General features: G+C 40.7%; 2 protein-coding genes across 2 annotated transcripts in view; one reads left to right on the top strand and one right to left on the bottom strand.

The window, feature by feature from the left end:
• TLR2 (toll like receptor 2) overlaps positions 1-18763 on the bottom strand; it is a 507661-nt gene that overhangs the window by 451668 nt on the left and 37230 nt on the right. The window lies entirely within an intron of this gene.
• The window catches only part of RNF175 (ring finger protein 175), a 35816-nt gene that overhangs the window by 4798 nt on the left and 12255 nt on the right, over positions 1-18763 (top strand). The window contains exons 3-5 of the mRNA XM_066360923.1: positions 715-856; positions 12850-13004; positions 18143-18250. Of these exons, the coding sequence (XP_066217020.1) occupies positions 715-856; positions 12850-13004; positions 18143-18250 (405 nt within the window). The remainder of the gene's footprint in view (positions 1-714; positions 857-12849; positions 13005-18142; positions 18251-18763) is intronic.

Genomic DNA, 18763 nt, shown 5'->3' with positions numbered 1-18763 from the left:
CTTTCCAGGCCCATCAGTGATTTTTTTTGGCCCCATCACTTAACTTGAAAGGAAAAGGCTGAAGTCAAAACCACATTGAAAAGCTAAGGGCTGAGAGGAATTGGTTTTTCTGGTTAATTCGTGCTCCTCCTCTCACCTGTCTCTTCTCCAAGCCTGAAGAAAAGGGAGGAATCAAGAAAAACTTAGCCTGGCCAGTTGGCTTAGCAGTAAAGCGTTGAACTGGTGTATAAAAGTTCCAGGTTCAATCCCTAATCAGGGCACACAGGAGAAGCAACTATCTGCTTCTCCACCTCTTCCCCTCCTCCTTCTCTCTTTTTTTTTCTCTCTCTCTCCCTCTCCTGCAGCCATGGCTGAAATGGTTCAAGCAAGTTGGCCCTGGGCACTGAGGATGGTTCCATGGTCTCACCTCAGGTGCTGAAATAGCTTAGTTGCTGAGCAACAGAGCAGCGAGCAGCCCAGATGGGCAGAGCATCAACCTGTAGGGGGCTTGCCAGGTGGATCCCAGTTGGGGCACATTTGGGAGTCTGTCTCTCTGCCTCCCTGCCTCCTACCGCTTAAAATCCCTTACATTTGAAATCCGTAATTGCTTCCTACAAGCCCAGCTTTTTTTTGTTTTTTGTTTTGTTTTGTTTTTGTTTTTGTTTTTTTGGTTTTTTTGCTAAGTGTGCAAAGGTTGAGAGGCCTTTTGCAGATGACCTTATTTGCCGGTTCCAGCCTGCAGCAGGAGAGGATGTACAAGTTGCACCGGGGCCACGAGTCCATGCATGTGGAGATGATCTTGATCTTCTTCTCCACGCTGATCATCGCCCAGATAGTACTGGTGCAGTGGAGACAGAGGCACGGCCGGTCCTACAATGTAAGTCGCCCTGGCGGCCCTGGAAGCCTGCTCCTGTTGCTGCCAAGTCCCTCCTTGTTGTACCACCTGCAAGGAAATGGTTTGTTTACATCGGGGATTCTCAACTGGGTGCAATTTTGGCCTCAGGAGACATTTGGCAACATCTGGAAACATTTTTTATCCTCATATCTCAGTGGGAGGAAAGGAGGATAGGAGTTGCTACTGACATCTAGTGGGTAGAAGCCAGGGTCGCTGCTCAGCGCGCACAGGACAGCTCACGACAACATGCACAGGGTGTCAAGGTTGAGAAGCCCTGGTTTAAATAAACCAGTTCTCCTTCTGTGCATGAACAACTCCTGCTAATGGCCCAGGAAAGGAGAATTAGCAGTGCCAGAAATGAAAGGTTGAGGCTGTCTAGCTGTGTTCCATTAGCAATAAATAACCGGCACTGCTGGTGTGCAGATCCATGGAGGCATGTTAATGCAAACACCGCACTGCCCTCAGCCACCTACAGCAAGATCCCATCGTCACAGACCAATCCCATCCAGGCATGTCCTCTAGAGCTTTGCCATCTCACAGCCTCAGGAACAGCCCTTGGGCATTGCTGGGCCTGAGACCTGGTATTTGCAATCTTTAAGAAAGTGGTTCTCAAATCTGAAGGTCTCTCGATGTCAGCTGGAGGACTTGTTAAATCAGATTCTCGGGCCCCATCCCCAGAGTTTCTGATTCAATAGGTGCCCAATAATTTGCATTCTGATCAGTTCCCAGACTGTCCTGGAGCCACATTTTGATCATCAGTGGTTTAGACCTGAGTGTGGCCTAAATGGAGAAAGACTACAAAGAGAGAGGGTCCTCAATTGTCACTTTACTTGGTTCTGGGTCCTGGACTGGTCATTTATAAGAAGCTTTGCCATGACATGAGAAGTGCTGACTCAGACCAGTCCTTCATTTTCCTTTACCCATCATAAAAAAGTATTTTATATTCTGTGTAGCACAAGGTCAAAGGGAATTCTTTTGAGTTATATATTTATATAATACTTAAGTTTAGGCACTTTTGTACATTTTAGTTAGAAAAAGGAATTTGGGGGGTTTTTTTAAGCAAAAAAAGCACCAACTTGCTGCCATGTCACTATTATCTTGTTAATTAAAATATTCAATAAATATCCTCTACACTGCAACTTTTTTAATGAGGGAAACTTGAATAAGCCTCATTGATTATACTTTCATATCAAACAAAATATCCTTAATTATATCTTAACCATAGTTTTCTTATCTGCAGAATAGAAATACCTAATATAGAATTTTTGGAGAAACTTACTTATAATATAAAAAATACCAATATGTTAAAAGTAAAGGGTTAGAGAAGGATATGTCATATTAACACTAATCAAAAGAAAGCTGGATTAAGTGATATTAATTTCAGACAAAGCAGGATAATTACAAAGGATAAGAGGCACAATACATGATGATAAATGGGTCAGTTATTCAACAAAACATAAGCAATTTTTAATGTGTATGTGCCTAATAACAGAGCATCAAAATATGGGAGGTGAAATCTGATAGAACTGCAAAAAGATTGACAAATCTATCATTGTATTTGGAGATTTTAACACCCTTTTTCAGTAACTGATAGATCAAGCAAGCAGAAAATTATAAGGATATAGTTGACCTGAAAAGCACCATCAATCAACTTACTTCAATTGATTTTTATAGACTAATTTATCCAACGACAACAGAGTACACATTCTTCTCATAGGAAACATTCACCAGTATAGACCACAGTCTAGGCCATAAAACACACCAAAACAAACGTGAAAGAATGGAAATCATACAAAGTACACTGGCCCTTGAACTAACAGGTTAGAACTGTACAGATCCACTTATATGAAGATTTTTTTCAATAAATATGCAGTCAGTCCTCCATATTCCCAGGTTTAACATCTGTGGATTCAAACAACTGAGGACTGAAAACAATATCTTTGATCCACAGTTGAGAATGCACTTATTTCAGAGGGCCAATGAAGTTAAAGATTTTTTTTTTAATTTTTATTTATTTATTTTTTACAGAGACAGAGAGTGAGTCAGAGAGAGGGATAGACAGGGACAGACAGACAGGAATGGAGAGAGATGAGAAGCATCAATCATTAGTTTTTCATTGTGCGTTGCAACACCTTAGTTGTTCATTGATTGCTTTCTCATATGTGCCTTGACCGTGGGCCTTCAGCAGACCGAGTAACCCCTTGCTGGAGCCAGCGACCTTGGGTTCAAGCTGGTGGGCTTTTCCTCAAACCAGATGAGCCCGCACTCAAACTGGCGACCTTGAGGTCTTGAACCCAGGTCCTCTGCATCCCAGTCCAATGCTCTATCCACTGCGCCACTGCCTGGTCAGGCTGAGGGCCAATGAAGTTATATACAGATGTTCAACTTGGGGGGTAAATGGAACCCCTAATCCCCTATGCTGTTCAAGAGTCAACTGTATACTATCAGACCACAAAAATTAAACAAAAATCAATAACAAAGAGCTGAAAAAAATCCCAAAATATTTGGACATTAACACAACTAGCCTGGCCTGTGGTGGCGCAGTGGACAGAGCATTGACCTGGAATGCTGAGGTCACCAGTTCGAAACCCTGGGCTTGCTTGGTCAAGGCACATACGAGAAGTATTCAATGAACAACTACAGTGAAGCAGCTATGAGGTGATACTTCTTGTTCCCTCCACCTCTCTCTCTCCTCTCTCTGTAAAATCAATAAATAAAATCTTTAATAACACAATACTAAATAACACATAAGTCGAAGAAGAGAACTCAAGAGAAATTAAAAACTAATTTGAACTAAATGAAAATGAAAATACAACATCTCAAAACTTGTGGAATACAGCAAAAACATTGCTTAAAGGGAAATTTCTAGCATTGAATGCATACATTAGGGAAAAAATCTAAAATCAGTAGTCTAAGCATCTACCTTAAGAAACTAGAGGAAGAAGAAGTTAACTTACATGTCAAAGGAAAATACATAATAAAAATTAGGGCAGAAATCAATAAAATTTAAAACAACATTAATAAGAAATTCAATTAATCTAAAAGCTGGTTCTTTGAAAAGATCAATACATTTAATAAACCTCTAGCCAACTAACCAAGAAAAATAAGAATGAGAACACAAATTACTAACATCAGAAAAGAAAAAGGGGTAGTCATTACTGATTCCATGGCCATGAAAAGAAAATAAAGAAATAATAACAATTCTGTGCCTCAAAATTTGGATACTTTAGATAAAATAGGCTAATTCATTGTAAGCCACAAACTATGGCACAGGAGAAATTAATAATCTGAATAGGACTACACTTATTTTTTAAAATTAAATCAAATTATAACTGTCTAAAAATAAACAAAGAAAGAAAAGAAAAGGAAAAAGCACCAAACCCAGAGAACTGCACTGTGAAGTCTACATTTAAGGAAGAAATGATACCAGTTCTCCACAATCTCTTTCAGAAAGGAAGAGCAGAGGGAACACATCAGAATTCATTCTTGCTGCACGATTTGAGTCAGATATGCCCTGTGTCAGTCATATGTGGCCAGCATATTAATAAATCTCCTTTTAATAAAACCCTTCAAAATTAAAAAAAAGAGAGAACTCATTTTTTGAAGTTAGCATACACCAATACCATGACCAGATGAAGGCATCACAAGAAAGAGACATGACAGCCCAATATCTCTCATGAACATACATGTAAAATTCTCAACAAAATTAGCAAATTGAATTAAATAATATATAAAAAGAATTATACAGCAAGTGGGATTCTTTTCCAGGTATGTAAGATTGGTCCAACAATTAAAAATCAGTTTATGTAATCAACCACATCAAGTGGCTAAAGAAAAAAAAATTACATGATCATATTAATAGATAAAGAAAACACATTTGACAAGATCCAATATCCATTCATATAAAACATACAGCAAACTAGAAATAGAGAGGAACTTTCCCAACTTGATAAAGATTATTTATTGAAAAAAAATGACTAACATTATAATTAGGGTGAGGAACTTCTTAAAATAAGAAGACAAGAATGTTCCTTCTCACCGTTCTGATTCAACATTGTACTGGAAGCCCTAGCTACTGCAATAAGACCAAACAAACAAATGAAAACAAAAACAGAAATACAAGATCTGCAGATTGAGAAGAAGGAAATAAAACCATCTTTGTTTGTGGATGACATGGTTGTCCATATGGAAAACACAACAAAAGAATTCAGAACTAAGAGTAATTATAGCAAAGTTGTAGGACACAAGGTCAATAGACAAAAGTCCATTGCTTTCTTCTGTACTGGCAATGAACAATTGAGATTTGAAATGAAAACATAATACTGCTTACCATAGCACTCAAAAAAGGAAATACTTAGGTATAAATCTAACAAAATATATACAAGATCTCTATGCAAAAAACTTAGAAAATCTCAAATAAATGAAGAGAGAATCTGTGGTCATGGATTGGAAAGTTTAATATTGTCAAGATGTCCGTTTTTTCCAACGTGATCTATATGTTCAATACAATCTCTATCAAAATTTCAGCAAGCTATTTTGTGGATAGTGACAAACTGCTTCTAGGTTATATGGAAAGGTAAAAGACTCAGTATAGATAACACAACACTGAAGAAGAACAATGTTAGAGAACTCACTCTCTCCAACTTCACTACTTACTGAAAAGTATACAGTGCAATGTGATACCAGTGAAAGAATAGAAACATAGATCAATGAAACAGAACATAGAGCCCATTAATAGATGCACACCAATAGAGTCAACAGACCCATGAGGAAAGAGCAAAGGTAATTCGATGGAGAAAGGATAATCTTTTCAACAAACGGTACTGAAACAATTGGATTTTCATATATAAAATAAATAAATAAATAAATAAATAAATAAAGACATAGAACCTATGCATTTCACAAAAATTAACTCAAAATGGATCGCGGACCTATATGTAAAGGGCAAAACTATACCATTTCTAGAAGATAACATAGGAAAAAAATCTAGGCAAACTTGGGTTTGATGATGAGTTTTTATATAAAACACCAAAAGCATGATCCATGAAAGAAAATATTGATAAGTGAAATTTCATTGAAATTTAAAACTGCTCTGTAAAGGCACTATTAAAAGAATGAAAAAAACAAGCAACAAACTGGGAGAAAGTAATTTTAAAATATATATCTAATAAAGGACTGTTATCCAAAATATACTTAAAACTCAATCACAAGGAAACAGTTCAGTTAAACGGCAAAAGATCTAAAAAGACAGCTCAGTAGGGAAGATACACAGATGGAAAATAAGCATGTGGAAAAAGTTTATCATCATATGTCATTGGGAAGTTGCAAATTAAGCAATGAGACACATACCTATTAGAATGGCTTTAAAAAACTGACAGTACCCAGTGCTGATAAGGATGTGGAACAGTAGGAACTCCTGGCAGGAATGTAAACCAGTAAAGCCACTATGGAAGGCAGTTCTCCTGTCTCCCACAAAGCTAAACATAGGCTTACCATACGATCCAGCAGTTGTGCTGCTAGGTGTGTACCTAACTGAACTGAAAACCTACATCTACACAAACACCTGCACCCAAATATTTATAGCACGTTTACTGATAATCATCCTAAACTGGGAACAACCAAGATGTCCTTTAAAATATGAATAAATAAGTAAACTGTGATACCTCTATACAATGAAATATTAGTAGGCAATAAAAAGTTATGAGCTCTGAAGCCATGAAAAGACATCAAGGAACCTTGGTGAAACAAGCCAATATGAAAAGGCCACATACTATATGAGTCCAATTATACATCTTTCTGAAAAATGAAAAACCATAGAGACAGTAAAAAGGTGAGGTTTTGTGACAGTGGTTGCCAGTGGTTCAGGGAGGGGGAGGGGAAGGATAAACAAATAAAATAGTCATTTTAGGGAAGTAAAATTGATCACTATTATGCTGTAATTTTAGATACAAGACAGTATGCATTTGTCAAATCCCAATGAACTATACAGCACAAGAAGTAGATCTTAAGGTAGGCAAATTTTCAAAGTAAGTCTTTTTATTTTATTTTATTTTTTATTTATTCATTTTAGAGAGGAGAGGGAGAGACAGATAGAGAGAGAGGAGAGACAGAGAGAGAGAAGGGGGGAGGAGCTGGAAGCATCAACTCCCATATGTGCCTTGACCAGGCAAGCCCAGGGTTTCGAACCGGCGACCTCAGCATTTCCAGTTCGACGCTTTATCCACTGCGCCACCACAGGTCAGGCTCAAGGTAGGCAAATTTTTAAAAATCATTTAGGCACCTGACCAGGCGGTCGCACAGTAGATAGAGCATCGGACTGGGATGCAGAAGACCCAGGTTCAAGACCCCGAGGTCGTCAGCTTGAGCGCGGGCTCATCTGGTTTGAGCAAAGCTCAGCAGCTTGGACCCAAGGTCACTGGCTTGAGCAAGGGGTTACTCGGTCTGCTGAAGGCCCGTGGTCAAGGCTCATATGAGAAATCAATCAATGAACAACTAAGGTGTCACAATGAAAAGTTGATGATTGATGCTCCTCATCTCTCTCCGTTCCTGTCTGTCTGTCCCTATCTATCCCTCTCTCTGACTCTCTCTGTCTCTGGAAAAAAAAATAATAATTTAGGCAATTGGGGATCCCAGGGAGAAATGCAGATGGAGACAGAAGAATCTAACTGCATTACTAGTGTGTGAAACAACCTCACTGAAAGGCATTGGAGGTCAAGGTGCTGCTCCAAGTGCCTCTGGAAATGAGACAAATCTGGAAGATTAAGGCACAAGGAACTGCACATGAGCACTGTACGCTAATTGATTAAATTGTTTCCCATGAGGGTACAGATGAAAAATTCCGATACTGCTATATATGTATATGTTATATAAATCATAGCAGATGGTGGGAGTGGGAATTTACAAATAAGCAAGGGGAAGAAGTTTAAAACAGTAGTGAGTGCACACAATAATATGTGTGAACAGCGTTGTACACTATTATTTATACCCTGGAGGTATTTTTAATTACACATAAAGTATTAGTTGTACATTATTGTGTGCATAATTTGAACCATGTACTTCAAAGGGGAGGGATTAATCCAGAAAGCTCAGAATGTTTTCGGATACAGCTTTTAACAAATATATTTATCTTCTGTAGCAATCGTTTAATTTGTCTAGACAGGTAGCAGCTGTGTATATCAGCGCAGCTTTCTATAAATAAATACAGCAAAAGAAACAGGTTATTTAGAAAATAAAGTTTAAAAATATAATAATTAACTGCTTCTAAGTGATGCCAAAAAGTGCAGAGAAAGTAGACAGAAAATGGAAAGTTCTTATTAGATTTGGGGTATAACCGAACACCTGGATGTTCCCAAATACTCTTATTTCTAGCATAACTTAGACTGAGCATCTGGATATTTGAATTTTTCTTTCCAGCTGAGTGTTGATATGGCGTAGGCATAGGCAGAGCCTCGAAGTTAAATTATTTCCAAGTGCTTTTAACAACATTTAATTAAGAATAAAATTTCATCCACCACCACCCTCTCCACCTTCTTTTATGTATCCTACTTTTCACATCTGCAGGAAGTAGGGAAGAGCATGCCAAGAAAGAATCTTTCTCCTTCCCTTCCAATCGGTAGAGAGTCTGACAACCACGTACACAGATTCTGGGTTTCAGACACACTGTTAGCGTGCCTCAATACACTGGCAAATCTTTTGCCACAGATTGAAACATTACTCTACTTAAATCAAACTCCCTATCTATTAATAGCTATGAAATACTAGATACAGGGGTAGTCAACCTTTTTATACCTACCGCCCACTTTTGTATCTCTGTTAGTAGTAAAATTTTCTAACCACCCACCGGTTCCACAGTAATGGTGATTTATAAAGTAGGAAAGTAATTTTACTTTATAAAATTTATAAAGCAGAGTTACAGCAAATTAAAGCATATAATAATAATTACTGACCAAGTACTTTATGTCGGATTTTTGCTAAGTTTGGCAGAATAAATTTTTATTAAACAACTTACTATAGTTAAATCTATCTTTTTATTTATATGTATACTTCGGTTGCTCCGCTACCACCCACCATGAAAGTTGGAACGCCCACTAGTGGGCGGTAGGGACCAGGTTGACTACCACTGCTAGAACATAGTACTATGCTGATGAAGTATTAGGTCTGTTTAAACTTCTTTAAAATGAGGCAAGGCATAAATACATACATACATAATATTGCAGAATCTCCTTTAACAATTTTAATAGCAAAATCAACACTCTGAATTGATTTGAAGATAGAAACATGAACCTAGTGAATTTCTAAGCATCCTTCCTAAGCTGTGATTCCATAATTTTACTTGTATTGATGTCCACACTTTCCTTCATTGCCTTTGTACTGATAATGCAATGTATCTTGGAGTCATTTGTGTACATGATTTCTGCTTACCTCAAGCATCCCCCTGCTCTTCCTCCACCCTGTCCAAACAAATACGCACAGACACGCGTACAAATGGTTGCCAACACAGTAGTTTGGGATTGGCAGTACAAAGGAAATGAGCATCACATACACACACAACTTCTACCCTTCCTTCCTTCCTTCCTTCCTCCCTTCCTCCCTTCCTCCCTTCCTCCCTTCCTCCCTTCCTTCCTTCCCTCCCTCCCTCCCTCCCTCCCTCCCTCCCTCCTTCCTTCCTTCCTTCCTTCCTTCCTTCCTCCCTCCCTCCTTCTTCCTTCCTTCCCTCTCTCCTTCTTTTCTTCCTTATTGCATGACTGGATCCTCATCCTGTACAAATAAACAAATGAAAAGGTATCCTTGCTTTGTCTTGCTTTGCAATTCTTTTCAGACATGGTCAAAGAAAAGACATGGTACCATTGGGCAGCATCTGACTCATCAGGACATTCCTCCTGCCACGACATGTGGGTGGGGAGAAGGTGGGTGATGTGATCCAGATGTAAGGTTGCCCTTCACCAGTCACGCAGATGTGTTTTATACGCACATGCCCAAATGGTGACCCCTCTGACATTATTAATGTGTCCCAGCTGCCAGGCTTCCTCTGTCACTTGCATGCACCTCAGTTCTACGTATTTCATGTGTTTATTTATGAGGCACAACATTCCTGCATTTCATATGTGGCAGTTACTATTAAAAATGAGAAGTTTTAACTGCTCTGGAAATTGATAAAGAATCTTTTAAATTGCTATGAAATGTGGGCCTCATTTCAAAAGGACTTCTCTGTACAATTATTGAATCTGTAATGCAAATTTTCGAACTTTCCCCTTTCATGATGAGAGAATGCGGTGCCGGGGTCACACTTTAAAGATATTATAGTTAAGAAATTAAGTATTGGCATAAGAATACCTTATAATGTTGTGGGGGGGGGTTGTTTTTTGTTTTTTGTTTTTTGCTTTTCTTTTATTTCTTATCTCCAAGGCCTGTGTTTAACAGTAGCATATCTGTACATTTGAACATTGTTATTTTCCATTAATTAAATCCAGATGATGAGTAAGAGAAATGTCAGGTCCCCTAGAAATGGATTGTATTTATAAATCCACAGGGTGAAACTAGTTTTATAAAAATATTGTCCAGTGCCACTTCAAACTGTCATAGATTTTAACTCTACTGATTTGAGGAAATAGATTAGTCTTGTAAAATTTAACTTATAACCTAATTATACAATATAAGAGTATGGTGGTTACACTGAATTAAAAGGAACTGATTCTCCAAAAAAAAGATCAGCATGTTTATGGGGGAAATAAAAAGATAAATCAAATTCTGAAAACAGAAGGATGAGAAATGCAAATGACAGATGATCAGATGTTCAGATGTTGAAAGATGGAGTTCATGTTCATGTCCTTCTTTGATATCAGAAGCAATGAAAAATTTAAAACCTATAATATATCATAAATAGCTCTATAATAAGCAAAAGGAAAAGAATGACCAAAATACTGATGAGATTTTTTAAGGAGCTCCACACTTTTGTTATCAACAGTAAATGGTCAAAGTTGCTAATGCAAAATGCTAGAGGGGGCGAGTCTTAAGTCTTGGTTTCCTCGAACGTGGTAGCTGGTCCCCATGAAAACGATTTTACTTCCTTAAGGGAAGTGTTTGTCCTATTTGAATATATATATTTAATACATATTATATAATACATATTATATATATTTCATAAATAAAGGAGCAAACCCACTTATTAGCTTTGACCATACCCACAGAAGCAGGATGGAAAATTAAAGCAATTATATGACTAATTTAGGCAAGAGTAAGGAATATGAACCCGTCCCTGAAAGTACTGCCTGGAATGGAAGAAGAAAAAGCAGGTGATAGTATTTTTTCTTCGGAACTCTTTAGATAATTACCTCAGATTTGCTCCACGTGCATTTCTGTTCAAATGCATATTCATAATAGCACCTGCACTGTTCTCCGAAAGATTTAGCAGGGGTCTCAAACTCGAGCCCGCGGGCCGCACAAAATTGGTGGGCGGGCCGCGAGTTTGAGACCCCTGATAGAGCAACTCGAAGAAGATTTCATATCTGGACTGTTTATCAGGATGAAGCCATAAAAAGAGAATGAAAAGCCTGGGAAATGTCTTCTTATTTGACATGGGAAGAAGAATGACTGTGGCCTTGCCTTGTCCATTTACATCTTAAAGTCCTAGCAAATAATTTTGGCCATTGACTCTTAACTACTATTATACCCATGGTCTTACTAAAGGGTCCAAAAATACATCTATAGACTCTGTTTTTTAAAGCTGACTCCTCTTATCACAACAATGAGGAAAGAAAATAGATGACATTAGTCTTTTTTAATACTCAGATGGCAAATATGGGACGTGCATGCCATAACGACTCTTTCTACACCACTGGCAGACATAATGAAGCGATGCTGATGCTCTTGATCACAAAACCAGGACCCAGGCTTAGAATTCTCCTCAACAGAGTATTCCCAGGTGCCACTACCAGTTAAACTCTACACCTGAAACAAAACCTCATTGACACTGCGCTCTTACACTGGTGCTGAGCACATAATGGGTGGTTAGTCTAAATGTGATAAAAAATAATAATAATAATAATAATAAAAGACCAAAGATTATTGCTACTGTTTAAAGCTATCTGTTTTTCATAAGTGGTATTAGGCTTGACCTAAAGAGTAAGAGTGTCACTCACTCTGGTAACCGCATCAAGTCACTGAGCCACCGCCAATCAGTGCAGTCCTGCTTCCCACCGTGTGGGATTGAGGCTAGCCAATTTACAGAACTGTCTTAAGGCTACTTGAGGTCAGTGGTACAGGCCACAGAGGGGTTACACACAGAAGGACAGGAAATATTCTGACCCACATTTTTATGGCTGCCTGGAAAGGACAAGAGAAACTACAGAGGAAAGACAAGAAGCAAATTGTGGGTCACAGATCTCATAGACAGAGGCGAGGTGATCCCACAGTTGGGATTCAAGGGTTAACCCTGCAGAGAGCACGAGGCAGCAGGCAGAAGGGGTCCCAGAAGCTGCTCTGACCCCACTTCCTCCTTTGAGACCACTGTGCATTTGCACCTGTGCCCATGACAGTAACAACAGCCTCGAGCTCCACCCAGTACTGCTGCAGAGTGCTTTCCCACGTGTGATTGCCTTTGATGCCCACCTCAGCCGGCACAGGCAAGCAAGGCAGGCACGGTTATCTCCGATGTTACAGTAAGAGGAGGGTCGTTTGTCCAAAACCACACAGCTGTTGAAGCCTAAAGTTGCTTTCATCTGAAATATCCAAAAGGAAGTGTCAGAGGCTGGATAGTTTGGATGATTTCCAATTCGACTTTTCAGATAATTGTGCCAATCTGCTCCATTGCTGCACACGTACAGGTCGGTTTGCAGTTGGGTGGAGGACCAGTTGAGCGGTACAGACAGGATGGAGAACGGGATTCCCCCAGAGTGGCTTCCGAATCAGTTAATAATGGACATGCCCTCCTGAGCTCTCAGTCGTTGAAAGAGATTTTCTGTTCATTTCTCTAACAGCTGGTGACCCTGTTGCAGATGTGGGTTGTCCCTCTGTATTTTACCATAAAACTTTACTGGTGGCGGTTCCTGTCCCTGTGGGGAATGTTCTCAGTTGTTACCAGTTACATCCTCTTCAAGGCTACTCGGAAGCCCCTCTCAGGGAGGACACCACGGTACGTGTTCCACTCCTGTCTTCTCCACCACCCCCTTAATGGCAAACACTAACAAGTACACTGCTCACAAAAATTAGGGGATATTTCAAAATGAATATAAAGTGATTAAAAAAAAGAAGCATTTGATTTTTTTTTATTTAACAAGAACATCAGAAAAGCAAACAAGTCAAAGAAAGTTGTTTGATTATGCAAATGAATGCAAAACCAAGTTTTATTTCATTAGTGAAAATGTACAATACAAAAGGCTGAAATTACTGGATATGTGCACATTCCCTGATCCTCTCATTTTTGTGAGCAATGTACATTGAAGGGCCATTTTCCTGGAGTGGGGGGAGGATGCTATACTTTTATTTTGCCTTTAGTAACAAAACTATTTGGAAATTAGCTATACTGCTGTTAGTTAGCATGATTTAATGGTGATTCAGATATGCCTGTAAAATGTACTACTTTAGATATTAGCTCATGAAGGCCAAGAGAAAGAGAAGTGAAACTGTTGCTTAAGTTTTCTAGAACACTTTTTGCATGCTTGTTTTTAACTCAGCATGTTGTTTTGTTCCGCTATAAGTTGTCATGCACATTTTATAAAAGAGCGAGAGTTAGAAGTTTATATTTCTAACAACTGTGCATGCGGTTTGTAGCTGCTAAATCATAAGAAATAGACAACTTATAACTCTCATAACAAATCAGGCTTTAGTATGCCATTGATCATTTTAATGACCATTGTAAATTTCTTGACATTTATATAATTCCATCCTATCATTCACAAATCTTTACAAAATGCTTATAATGTGCCCACAAGTTTGCTCTCACTCTCCCTGTTTTTGAGATAAGATCTGAATCCAAATCCAGATGAAACTCAAATGAGATAAAGAGAAAATACATAAAGTTTTAATGGTAATAAGACCGTGTCCAATTTTGATTTTCATTGGAGAATAAATCATAAACGCCTGTGAAACATTTTAATGATTATTCAGCCATTCAGATGTTTGTTTTTAATCTTAAAAAAAAAGTGAGAGAGACAAAATCAAGTCTTCTCTAGTATGAAGAGGGAAAATTACGCAGTGAGAGAAATCAGATTAATAAACGTAGTGATCAAGATTAAAGCATTGGGCAGCATTTCGGGTGGTGGTAGGACCTGCTTCCCGTCAGGAAGTGGACAGCTAGCACCCTTCCTCCACCTCACAAAATGCCTATGCCATTTAAGCCTCGTGAAGTGATGTAAGTCCTGGATAAATTACACTGTACTCCTTTCCTCCCCTGGATGTAGTTTACATTGTATTTCAATGAAAGTTGTTCACTTTTGCACTGTCCAATGAACTACACTAGCTAAATGCAGTCTTTCTGTGCATATCCACTCATTCAATGCAGAGGAACTTCCCTACAGGAAATACTCAGAATGCTGCTCCTGCAGACCTGTGGCGCCTGTATCTCACCTGGCGGGGGTGCCAGGCCCTCTGCGGCTCATGCCCTCAGGGCATCCATTTCAGCTTCTTCCTGCCTGTGAAGCTCTGAGCTCTGCCACAGTCTGAGAGCAGAGACACTCCACTCACACTTTAAGCACAGACCGCTGCCATTTGGAAAGAAACAAAGGGTCCCTTTTCTTCTAGAAAAGCAGTAAGGATAAAGGAAGTCTTACTGATGAGAGGTAGTGTGCCCTAAGGATCTTTGCGGTCTTCACTTAATTATCAGATTATAGGTAAGTCACATTTTAGCAATTTTCCATTGGGAAGCGGAGGAATTCATTACTGGCTAAGAACATGCGCCCGGTGCAGAAGGCAAACCCAAGAGGCATGGTCTCCGGCTCCAATGCAGCTTTTAGAAAATGTCTGTCCTCCTGCCAGAGCACACCAATCCCTGGCTGACGGACAGAGTAGCAGACAAGGAGAAGTGGGTCCCCTCTCTACCAGTCTGGTTGTATGTCAAGCGATGTTCAGGCTCAAAAACGGGCCACAGGCAGCCACGAAGAGCTGGGCCTGACCACATGCATTCCAGCCCGAGGCCAAGCTCTCTTTGGTGGGCGCTGCCCTGCAGCACCCCCATATTTCTCTCTGGTTTATCTGTCATCAAATTAGCAAGGTAGTTCTGGCCTCTGGGAACCTGCCCCCCCCCCACTCCCGAAGAAGTAAGATTTGGGGAGTGAGATTTCTAACACATCGATGATGATAATATGATATATTGAGCCTTTAATTAATGGGCCAAATGTTTTAAACATTAATGCATTATCTCATACAACCTTCAGAATCATTTTAGGAGCTGGTGTCACCATCCTCCCTTTATAAGTGAGCAATCCTAGGAAAAAATGCCGAGGAGGTCGGCCAGGGTCCCACAGCGAGTCAGTGGCAGAGCCCAGGACCAAAGCTCAGACTCTGGGATGCAATGCGCCTGCTCCAACCGCGCGCTGTGGCTTCATTACATCAACACAACACTTTGCCCAGAGAAACTCTGCATCTAAAAACGGTGTTAGGAACACCTCTAATGCTGGCACCACCTTGAGCGGGGCCCTTGGCGTAGAGAGGGGGTATGTGGAGTATTATGGAGTTCAAGGAACACCAATCTAGTGCTGGCTGGTGTTTTGGGGAGAAGAGAGATCCTGTCGGGGTGGGCCACTTTTCCGTCATCACCCCTTTTAGCAACACAAACTTCCACCTCGATCTGGCTGCATGGAGCAACGATTCAAACTGTTCGGCGATGGCAAATCAAAAGGACCAGCCTGAAGGCTCAGTAAGGTACTCTGGCCCCAAAGCCCACTCTGGCCCCTATGGAGATGACACGGCCTCCAGAGATTTGAGCCGCCTCCTGTGAGTTTTTGGTTCCATGTGACTCCTCATTGCTGACACCTCCCAGGAGCAGGGTTACCCCTAGAGGAGGGGGTGGCCGGCACACAGACCTTGTATGTGAGTTGCCTTTCACCATAGAAATTATGTAAATGACAACTCGTTTCTCCCGCTAGCCCCCTTTTAAACCCTAATGTTTCAGAAAGTCCCTCCAACTAGAATTGAGTGAGGCAGGACATCTTTTAAAATAGCATAGAAACATCACATCAGTAAATTCATGGACCGTAAGCATTTGGTTCAATGGCGCCCTCAGAGTGGAAGGCGGTGGAGGTGAGAGGGTTGGGGACAGGGCTCCAGGGTTGGAGGTGAGAGGGTGGCGTCAGGTCCCTGGAGTGAGACTCTAAGTGAAGTTTGGTGTGGAAGGCAGGAGAGGGGCTTCCAGAGAATGGGGAAAGAAAGGCCTGAAGGACAAGCAGGGCCTCCCGCCATTGTCGGCCTCTGACAGCGACAGTTCAGACACCCTCTCTTGTCTCTGGGCACCAGGGGTAGCCCCAACCAGCTGCTCTTCCTTCCACTACCTTGTGCTTCCTGGGTGGGGGTTGGGCTTGTGCTGCGGCCCCCCAGGAATGGAACGGGGCTCCAGCCTCCTCAGCTACCTTTGGGACGTGACGCAGCCACATAGCCCTTTGCATAGCTTTTTCTCAGGGCTTTCCCTGCCAGGGATGAGGGGACAGAAGAGCACACAGAGGTCCCTTCTGGATCATCTCCACTGTGCCCTCCATCCCCATCCTCTCTGAGGCCCTGTGGGAAGAAGGAAAGGCCTTAAGAGTCAGGCATCCACAGAGCAGATAAAACAAGGCTGAAGCACTCTTGCAATTCCATCCCCAGGCTAGGGGAGGGGCTCCCTGAGGAGGGGAGGTGAGATGTGGACTGAAGTTATCTGCTCTGAGGCTGGGGAAGCAGGAGCAGGAGAAAGAGAAACTCTTGGGGGATGTTCTCCCCTCTTGACTTCTCCTCCTGGCTTTGCTTACGTCCAAGGTACTCTTGCCAAAACCACTCTAAGTGAACCCTAGAGCCAAATGAGAAAAGGGGAGAGGGAGAGGAGGCAGGGTCCCAGATAGAGTAACTGTCCCTGGAGGTCATTTCTACATGAGGAACAGAGATCAATTATAATGAATTTATATATGCATATACATAGAAACACATGTATACCATTATATAAATACTATTTCTATATTGCTTCTTGATAATATATTAAAACTCTAGATTACTGTTGAGTTTAGCTGATACATGTTCTTTATATTATATCATAAATAGAATTTTACCCTGGAAGGGTAGCTCAGTTGGTTAGAGCATTGTCCCAATATATCAAGGTTGCAGGTTCAATCCCCAGTCAGGGCCCATACAAGAATCAAACAGTGAATACATAATTAAGTAGAACAACAAATTGATGTTTCTTTCTCTCTCTCTCTCTCCTTTCCTCTCTCTCTTGCTAAAAAAAAAAATCAATAAATTTTAGCCTGACCAGGTGGTGGTTCAGTGGATAGAGCTTAGGACTGGGATGCAGAGGACCCAGGTTCAAAACCCCAGGGTGGCCAGCTTGAGCGCAGGCTCATCTGGTTTGAGCAAAGCTCACCAGCTTGAGCCCAAGGTTACTGGGTTGAGCAAGGGGTCACTCCGTTTGCTGTAGCCCCACAGTCAAGGCACAAATGAGAAAGCAATCAATGAACAACTAAGGCGCTGCAACGAGGAATTGATTCTTCTCATCTCTCTCCCTTCCTGTCTGTCTGTTCCTCTCTCTCTCTGTCACTGTCTCTGTCACAAAAAATAAATAAATAAATAAATAAATAAATAAATAAATAAATAGCTAGCCCTGGCCAGTTAGCTCAGCGGTAGAGCATCAGCCCAGCGTGTGGAAGTCTCAATTTCAATTCCCAGCCAGGGCATACAAGAGATGCGCCCATCTGCTTCTCCACACTTCCCCCTCTACTTTCTCTCTCTCTCTCTTCCCTTCCTGCAGCCAAGGCTCCATTGGAGCAAAGTTGGCCCAGGTGCTGAGGATGACTCCATGGCCTCCACCTCAGGCACTAGAATGGTTCCAGTTGCAGCAGAGCAATGCCCTAGGTGGGCTGAGCATCACCCCCTAGTGGGCATCCAGGTGGATCCTGGTGGGGCACATGCGGGAGTCTGTCTCTCTGCCTCCCTGCTCCTCACTTCAGAAAAAATACTAAATAAATAAATAAACAAAAAAATATAAAATAAATAGAATTTTGGAAACTAAAAACTGACTTATGACAATATTTGACAATAAAATACTTTATAATATATCATGCTCTGTATTTCTTCCCATTTTTCACTCCACAGGTTGGTCTACAAATGGTTTCTCCTAATCTACAAACTCAGCTATACATTTGGTGTTGTGGGTTACTTGGCTATCATATTTACAATAAGTGGGCTTCATTTATTTTTCAAGTAAGTATCTCCAATGAAGACTTTACTATCTGCTCCAGTTCTTTGTATCTAGAAGCAGCATTTGGCCCTGTACCTTCCCATGCACACGTTGTTTATAGTTCAGTGGTCACTTACCCCTGGGCCGCGGACCGGTACCAGTCCGTGGGCCATTTGGTACCAGTCCGCAAAGAAAGAATAAATAACTTACATTATTTCCGTTTTATTTATATTTAAGTGTCTGAACGATGTTTTGTTTTTAAAAAATGACCAGATTCCCCTGTTACATCTGTCTAAGACTAACTCTTGACGCTTGTCTCGTAAGTTCGACAATTATATTTAAAAATACCACAGTTTTTACACCGGTCGCATAATTTTATTTTGGGCATTTATCCGTCCCACCCTAAAGGCCAGTCTGTGAAAATATTTTCTGACATTAAACCAGTCCATGGCCCAAAAAATGTTGGGGACCACTGTTATAGTAGATTTCACTGGTACAGTAGATGTCATTGGGGTATATCACAGAAAAGTAAGAGA

The sequence above is a fragment of the Saccopteryx leptura genome, chromosome 1 (assembly GCF_036850995.1).
Source record: "Saccopteryx leptura isolate mSacLep1 chromosome 1, mSacLep1_pri_phased_curated, whole genome shotgun sequence".
Classification (NCBI taxonomy): domain Eukaryota; kingdom Metazoa; phylum Chordata; class Mammalia; order Chiroptera; family Emballonuridae; genus Saccopteryx; species Saccopteryx leptura.
This window is presented reverse-complemented; position numbering and strand designations above follow the sequence as displayed.